General features: G+C 40.0%; 1 protein-coding gene across 1 annotated transcript in view; it reads left to right on the forward strand.

Annotated features, from left to right (window-relative positions):
• Nucleotides 1-8,742, forward strand: part of LOC142814290 (colorectal mutant cancer protein-like) — a 40,498-nt gene extending 31,756 nt beyond the window's left edge. Inside the window, exon 16 of the mRNA XM_075892857.1 lies at nt 1,656-8,742. Coding sequence (XP_075748972.1) covers nt 1,656-1,745 — 90 coding nt within the window. The 3' untranslated portion in view covers nt 1,746-8,742. The remainder of the gene's footprint in view (nt 1-1,655) is intronic.
• Nucleotides 8,743-9,071: the final 329 nt, after the last annotated feature.

Genomic DNA, 9,071 nt, shown 5'->3' on the forward strand with positions numbered 1-9,071 from the left:
ACAGGACACAAAATTTAAAGAAACGATATCAAAACAAACAGTACACTTTTTTGTAAAACATACCAGCTATAATAAAATAGTCTTTTCAAACATGTGTGGACTGCTCAATGTAGTTACTTTACGGAGCTTAATGATATAATACAGTATTTTCGAGTAGTAGCAAAAAACTTTATATATGCAGTATGGATCACTTTAGATTGTTTGGTAGGGTTGCACCAGCAACTACTTCAATACATAGTACATGTCAGTACGATCCAATGGCCACTCGAAATTACAGCGGGGGCTTAAATATGGTTTGCAAGCACGCTCAGTCTTCTTTTTCACTGAAAAACCACAGAATGACGTTCGTTCGTGCTCAACACATATAAGAATTTTTTTTTTAAATGTAGCAGAGAGATAGAGAAACAACTTCATTTAAGTGAAAAAAAAAATTCACAGTGGAATGGCAATCAGGCCGTGCCTGGCCGCCACCTCCTCAGCTCGCTGCATGGCCCAGAGCTGTACTTCTGGGCTCGTATCTCTGAATACTTTTTCCCATTCCTCGAACGAGGGAGTGGTCAGGAGATCAGGCGGGGGTGGATCCTCGCTGCAGTCCCATAGTATATGAGAGGGAGGCGATGGAGCCACATTTTGAGCAATGAGGATTGAACAGATCGGGGTAAATGTGTGCGTATACCCGCGGGCACGGGAACGAGTTCGTTTGGAGGCGGCGCCATGTGAATTTTTGTGGTTTCATGAGTTTGGGATGCGGCGGTGGTTTTGTTCGACGTGCGAGGCGATAGTGCTGAGCAATTTCATGATAGGATATGAGGGGCTCACCGACGTTCTCTGGGTTCGTGGCGGGGCCCACCGCTCGGTTGACGAATTCTCGAGTTTGTCGGTAGGCGGCCTCGTTCCCCGAGTTTCCTGCGTGTGCTTGGGACCCAGATAAGAGATATGGGAGGCAGATCCTCATCTTCGAGGTAGGCGAGGAACTCAAGGAGCTGTAAGGTACAGGGAGCAATGGTACGGCGATCAAAATGGGAGATGGCGGTTTTTGACTCGTTTGAAATGTAGCAGGATGTAGCAGGTTTTACCTCTTGGTACAGTTTAGCGCAATCGGCACAGCTATCACGTCACTGCATGTTAATAGTTTCAGCCCCATTCTTTGCATACCTTGAAAAATAACTTAATATTCAACATGGTGTCACCTCAGTACAATAACTAATAACATACTTATCATAGTGTTAGTGTTTGTTGTATTTATTAATTAATTGCTACCGAGATGGCAAAAACAATAACTATGAAAATTCCTCGCTCTGCTGTTTGATATAACGAACTTCGCTGGCAGCCTGTTTTTCACTTCCTATATGGCCAAGAAAGCTTATGAAAGTGTGGCTGCTTGGCAGTTGCTTGGTATTAAAGCACTGCGCTCATGAAGTAGCTGTGGATTTGGCTCCCACTTGTAACATGTTACTTGTTATATTGCCTCTTGAATAATTTTATGTTCACTTTTTTTTACTTGTTATAATTATATTTGAGGTTGTACACCACAAGAGAATTGAACTGAATGTCTTAGTTCTTTTTATGCATCTTGCTCACAAAAGTAGTGTGATGCCCTAGTCTGTTATTTTTCTCCACAGCTCAAAAATCTTCACCCTCTTTTCCTTCTCCAGGTGCAGATGTTGAAGCAGCGAATCGCAATGCTTGAAGGTTCTGGTCTGCGCCATGCTTTGCCTCTCTCAGGAAGCGAGACATCCCTTTAAGGTGCTGCACGGATGAAACTCGGATGGATGAGTTGTTGTTAGCCATCGAAGTGTTATAGCTTTCTGTTTAGTTAATCAAAGTTCTTGTAGCATTTGTATGACAGTCAAACCTTGATATTACAAATACGGATGTAACGAATTACCGGTACTATCAAAACAATGAATACTCTTGTCGTTCATATAGCGGTATTCATTGAAAGTGAGTTTTTGGCTATAAAAAACTGTTTTGTGTCAAATGCAACTTTCTTAATAATGAGGTTTTGCTGTAGTCGTGCAGTTCCTTTGTGTACTCATATCGTTGCCAATGTGTTATATATCAAGTAGTACAACGTGTAGCACTCAACGAAGTTCCTCCTTTTCCTGTTTGCAGTTCCTTCAAGAATGACTCTAGGCATGTTACCGTGTAATATTCTGTGAGAATAGGTAGGAATTGTGCAGAAGTCACTGTCATAAGTGTGCACTGTAAAGAGTGTGGTCGTGACAAGATGGTCGCGACTTTTCAGGCGGTACTGTCAGTAAGTGTGAAAGTTTATGGCAGACGTGTGGCAGCTGCTGTTGTGTTCAATCAAGAACCATTTTGCCCAACAAGTGTGCTTGATATCTTGTTTTATTCTCTACTTTTGTTAGTTTTGTGTTGTGAAAAAGCTGTACTGTGCAACTGCCAAGCTCAGTGTACAGCTTTATTGAGGGAAGTCGGCCATGTTAGAAGGAAAACTTTGAAAATAACCCAGGTTCTCAAGCTTTTGCTCGTTCGCAAATGTCTACTTAGTTCACTCTGGTACCAGCTGTTCCTGATCCCCGATTCCAAAACACTTGTCGACAACTGCCTGCACACACTTATGAGCAATATGGCAGGAAACGCATGAAGCTTAAAAGACTATAGTAGCTAGATAGTCATGCCAAATGCACATTGGTAAAGCTCCTTTGTATGTATTACTAGTACTGTGCACCTAGCTATTTAATAAGCCCTTTGCAACATCAACATGTTACCAGTGTAACATTCACTTAAAAGCAGCTTTTGTGTTCCCTTTCTTACTGCTCATACGTGTAAATATATACTGCAGTACCCATATCACATGCTCCATATCTGGAATGTATTCTGTATTGAATACATTCCAGATATGGAGTTTCAAATCTTCAGCGCGGTGCAAAAGTGCCGCCTCAAATGCGTCATGTGCTGTTCTGCGCGTATGTATTGCATCGCATGTGTGTTCCATTTATGTATGTTATGTATAACTTCGAGTTGCTGGTCACAATAATACCGAGAAATTATCTCGAGACCTGTACGGTACTTCTGTTTTGCAAATAATTGTTTGTACTTCCACCCTGTAACGGCCCACTTCTGGGCTAACAGTATAAATAAATGAAATGAATATGAATCTGCACATGGTATGGATCAGCCCGTGTATGCCTTTTGAATCCGATATGTAATCAATCAGCTACCCGAGGCCGTTCTTGTGTCAGCAAAAAGACAAGGACCCAATAGCATTACATATAGTAACTGACCAGTCATGTTTGATTTGGTAGAGTTCTATCAGTATTGTTTTGTTTTCGTTTTTCGGAAATGTGAGCTTGTTCCTTAGGACCTAGTATAAGTGGTGCCTTTCATAAACATGTTTCTCTTGCACGTGATGTTGGAGGTGTCACGCGTGTTTCACTCGCAATCTCTTGTATTTTTGTTTTGCTTCAGCTAAAGACCAAATATCAATTTTTACATTAGTCTCGCAACAGATGTACTGGTTGAATCTTGTGGCATTATATTCCCTTATCTATTTCACCGGAGTGTACAATATCCTTCTTGGGGCTTCATTCAACTGACTTGACTCGGTGAGCGCCTTTACCAGCCAGGTACAATTGTTTGTAGATACAAGCAGTAGTAAAGCATCATGGCATTTGGTGAAATGTCTGTGCACACATTTGTACTTTTCCAAAGGCATTTAACTGCATTAAATGCAGAATAGTCAGAGTTTGTGAGGTGCTTAGTCCCACCCAAACCACATTTCAATTCTTGCCACTGAAATGTGGTGACTTAGTCATCTGCCTCCACCTTATCGTGTTCTGATGATGTGGGACCAGCCTTTATTGAATCTCACAGCTGCTTAGAGTAATCAGTGTCCTGAAACACCGTTCAGAGAAGAAAGCTGCTAGGCTGTGCCTTGTTCAAGGCTGATAATTTACCCCAAGTACCTAGTCATTAGAACTGCTTGTCACAGCTACCTAACCTCAGTCATAGTGGGAACATTCAGTTGTGATTGAGCCAAATTTGAATTGAAATTCTCAAATATGATTGGCTCCCTTGCCCAAGCTGTCAAAGGGAGCCGATTACAAGCTGTCTTGATATTAATCACAAATACCCTCATTTGACCTCCGTACAATTTGTCTTACCGAGCTTTGCCTAGTGCTTTTTCTTTTCAACTCTCAGTAGCATTAAAGCTCAATAAGTGGCCAGCGAAATTGCAGGTTTTTTGGTGTACAATGAGAGAAACAAACATCGCGTAATTTAGCAACTTCACGAAGTGTGTTCGGTGAATGTGTGTGTGTGATTTATTTACATTTTACATCTCTATACCGCAAGTTTGAAGGGATATTACAGTGTTTTAATAAGCAGTCTCTTTTTGTGGTCACACTTATTGATGAAAAAGAAGTTTCTTTTTTCCTCACTTGTTTACTCTCTAGGGGGCATTAAACGTTATGTTCTGAATGTGAAGCTTAGGTCCATATAAAGCAGTGACGAATAGCTCAAATAGTTGATCTGCTGAAATGGTCTGCTGACGTATCATATTTGGAATGGACATAGTAACATGGTTGTTTGGAAATATTGCTGCAAATACAGCTCAAAAGTTTTTTTGTGTGTGTGTAAGCAGTCTGAAAATGGTCTTAGTATTATACCTGTAATAGTCACGTTATAGTGCTTTAAATTTAATGAAATGTCCCCTCACTTGCCTCCCTACTTACAATTGGCTGCTATGCACCCAAGCATTGCGGGGTAAAGCGCAATGTAGCAAGAGATTTTAACCTGCAGATAGTGAAAACATATCAAAGGGGAGTGGCAAAGTGTAATCCAACTGAGGGAGCATATCTGTGAACTTTTATGACCAATGGCTCTGCCCAAATAGTGACAGCTATCTATGTGGCCTCGCTAAACAAATAGCAATGATGGTTGTGCGTTAATATCTCACTGATCAGTGCTCTTATAATATTGTACAACAGCACGGCTGGAAAACTGTCATTGCAAGACAAGCACTGCAATAATGCTTACTATATTATGGTCAAGAAGTGTTAAGTCCACAACGATAATAATTAGTTTGTATCAAAATAAAAGTTTTTTTTTTACTAGAGTTAGATACTGCAGCTATTCGTGGTTTTTAATGACAAAATAATGCGTTATTTTCAACTCTTTATCTTTGTAGTTAAATGGGGTACCGCTGCTTCTAGACTTAAAAAAAAAATACTTGAAAGCATCATAACTTAATGTAATAGCTCTTATAGACGATGTCCTAATATTGATTCTAGTGCGTCATGACATAGCTAGACAGATGCCTAGCATAGCGACATTTTGACACTCTCTCTGCCTCGGCCACTTGACTACACTGTTTGTTGCAACTGGTGTCAACATAGGAAGAGACCAAGCAAACTGCAGCTATTGAAGCAATGCAACATCCCAGCTGTCACATAACCATGTTAAGTGCAGAGCCATCAGACACTATAGCTTTTCTAGCGAACAAAAAAAAAACAACAACCAAGAACTGGCTGTACAAAAGTTATATGTTATTTCCTTTGCACAGTATCCACCATTATGACAGCTATAAGCTTTCTCACATAACATATCACTCATTGATAAATGCAGACAAGCTTTTCTTCACGTCCTTTCACTAGTCTAATTGCACACCAGATATTGAACGTGATTATCCTCCTTATAACGAATTCTGCTTTGGCCTGTTACATATGATAGCAATGTCACCCCAGCTGTTTGTACAACATGACCAAGTTAGCATGCGCCAAAGTTGGCCAAATTGGTAGCAGTAACAGCACAGTGGTAGTAGACACGAACTAAAGCTTCCTTGTGGCCTTACGTAAATGCTGTAGTTATTATTTTGCCTCTTGAATACAGCTTCGCATAGAGTGAACATGGAATCTTCGAGTCATGGTAACGGATTAATTACTCCATCACACTCGATAGAGTAGTTTCTGGCCCAGTGTGGAGCAGATTGTGAATCTCATCAGCCCAACCACGTAGCCAAATTGAGATATGCAAGATGCGCATATATTTCATGCACTTGTACTTGTCATGTGCTTGCTGTATATTATTTCTGTTTGAGAACATCCAGAAGGTGCTTTGATCAAGCTGATTAGCAGCATTGGCATGTGTTTATTTAAACTTCTTTTTAATGATCGCCTTCATATCGGTGTGCTCCTGTTACCACAGGCTCTTTTCCATGTGTTAACAATGGTTTGACTTCTGTTCCATATTCAGTGACTTCTATTCCATATTATCATTACATATTAGGTGTGAATGCTTGTACGACTTGCATCTGGCCTCTCAACAGGGTTGCTTAGCGTTAAATATTTGTGATGAGTGGCATAGAAATATATTGCATTTGTACAACACTTCTATATCGTACGCATGTAGACATGAGTGCAGTCTTGTAGTAAAGAAATATCTTTAACCAGGCTATGCATCAAATATACTTTTACAAGCAGGGTCACAATATTGAATCCCCACATACCCTTTTCTTTTTTTCTCATACTTGCTTTATCATGCTGTCTACGTGACATGGACTGTGCCATGCTTCATTTTATTTGTGCCTTGAACAGTATGGCCTGCTGCTAAGGTACGGCACTGAAAATGTTGGTGCCTGCCCGGCAGTAGCAATGAACAATTATCCCACCAGATGGCTGCCTGGTTGGAGCTATATGTGGAAATGTAACTGCCATCAGTGTTTGGCAAATGGGATTGCTAATGGTGCACTCAGTGCAGTGTACAGGAGGTTAGCATGTGTGTATGTGTACACTCCTGGCTCTTCTTAATACAATGTTAGTAGATATTGCAGGAGGAAATTCCAGTGCTGCTGGGTATCTATAGCATGGGTATTCCCTTAGGTTGTAATGTCACCTTGTACTTTCTTCTTAGAAATGTAACTAAAGCGATCATTACTGTTCATATTGCTTACCTTGCGGGGTATCTCTGTTAATGCATATGTTGTGGCTCGTTAACTTGCCAGAGGCGTCTGGACCTATCTTTATACAAGTTCTTGCAAAGTATGTCAGTGTTGCTGTGTCACTTCATTAGTATGGTTTGCCATGTGTTGCCAGCTGCCTTTGTTAGTTTCTGGCCTGGGTTTCCATACAACCTCAGCTTCAAGATGTGAACATACTAAATGCTTGTGAAGACAAAGAGTGTGCATTTTACTGTAACCATATTCCATTAAGCATACAGTTTCATGCGAAGATAGCTAGGTGGAATTTCGCTGCTGGAATTTTGCTGCTGGAGATAGCTAGGTAGAATTTTGCTGAAGAGATGACAAAGCGCAAATCAGCGCCTTGTCTTCCTTCTTCCGTCTTTGTCTGTATTTTTGTGCTGTTCTTTACATCGAAACATGAACTATCAAATCATGAATCCCTACTTTTGCTTTAGTGTTTGCAGCAATTGAAAGAATTGTGGATCAGCCAGGCTGGTAATGGTGGTCAATTCAAAGATCTGCTCCAAATTCGCTCTTCTGGCTGCTAACATTGTAGTGACTATGTAAAATAATTACTTTTAGCAAAATCTTTCATTATAACCACCGTTCAAGATGATGTGTGCGTGCAGATTGCGTTCTGCTTTCAGAAAATAAGATGGCTTCAAAATTCAAGCCATTAAAGATGGAGAAAGTGTAGTACACAAAGCTACGAGAATGTCAGTAAGCCAAAAGCATGAAGTTTAAGCCAATCCATTTACTAATCATCCACCGCCATGGTAACGTTGTCATAGTTCCATCTTGTAGTGTTAGTAGAAAGCTTATTGTTATTAGGAACTTCTTGATGGTCATGCCTTGTACTATTCATTGTTAATTCCTTTTGTTGCATGCACTATATCTTTAGAGAAGGTTGGTGTAGATGAGAAACGTGCGTTTTGAGGAGGTATGCGTGTCCTATGAAGTCTAGACCTTCAACAATAGTTAAGCAATGACATTGCCTAGTAGACAGTGTTTCTGTCTGTATGAGATGGGCGTGATTACATGCAATAGATTAAGCATACCTTGCAGCTGTCTATGCACCTCTTTGAGAGGGTCTTTTTCTTTTCCCTACGTACATCTATTCAGTCACACATCAGATCACATGGGGTGCTTATGGCGTGATACCTGACTACAAATTCACCATATGAACTGAGGTTTCTCTCGTTTCAAAGTGGCTTATCAGGGGTACACCTTAGTAACGACTCTTTCTACGTGTGGCTTTTTTTTCCATGTGTATTTGAATATGTCTAACAATTATTCACTGCCATGCTTTATTTCGTTTAGTCACTTTTTTTAAACTGATTTTATCTAGCGTGCTGAAATACATATGGTAGTTCTTTAAAACTTTGACGAAGTGTCATGCATAAGTTGTCATATTCGGGTGTATTTCAAACATCAGATGTTTCTGAGCCAAATATTTCCAAAACTTAAGTTAGTACAAACTATAGACATGAACTCCTGTATAGTTTGCCACTCTGATCTGCATTGTGTTCTGCATTAAAGGTGCATGGCCATATCAGGTTTTTATGTTTTGCTAGGCCTGATATGTTTCTACTGAGTGCACAACAAAATGTGTAAAAATGAGTAGTTTACGGCACTGAACTGTTTATGATGGTTCACAATCAAAACAGTCTTGATTTTTAAACCGTGTGCCTATTTTACAAGGTACATTTTATCAGTGGTGTCATGCTTTACTATATCAATTTTTTTAAGGGGGCCGTGTTGGCATCATATATTTACAAGTGTCTTTTGTTCAAATAAAGTCAATGTTTTATCTCTCAGCTTTGGTGTCCAGTTATCATGCCACTTGATTGTTCTGTTAACCTCAATATACTTATATGTCCATTTGTTTTTGTAAAATGCACATATGTTTCTTAGCAATTACAGTTAAAAGTTAGTGATGCTGGTACATTAAGGTTGTGTTCGGTCGCCCGCACTGGCAGGCTCAAAATACCAATGGCTACTGGCATTTAAAAGCCAGATGAAGAGGTAGCCTCTTTTATTCATGATGGCAATAAGACTACTTACACTATCAGTAGTTGCAGTATATTGTTGCATAAATATGTTCAGTAGACTGCATAATTATGTTTATACCACACCAACAGCCAAA

The sequence above is a fragment of the Rhipicephalus microplus genome, chromosome 4 (assembly GCF_043290135.1).
Source record: "Rhipicephalus microplus isolate Deutch F79 chromosome 4, USDA_Rmic, whole genome shotgun sequence".
Classification (NCBI taxonomy): Eukaryota; Metazoa; Arthropoda; class Arachnida; order Ixodida; family Ixodidae; genus Rhipicephalus; species Rhipicephalus microplus.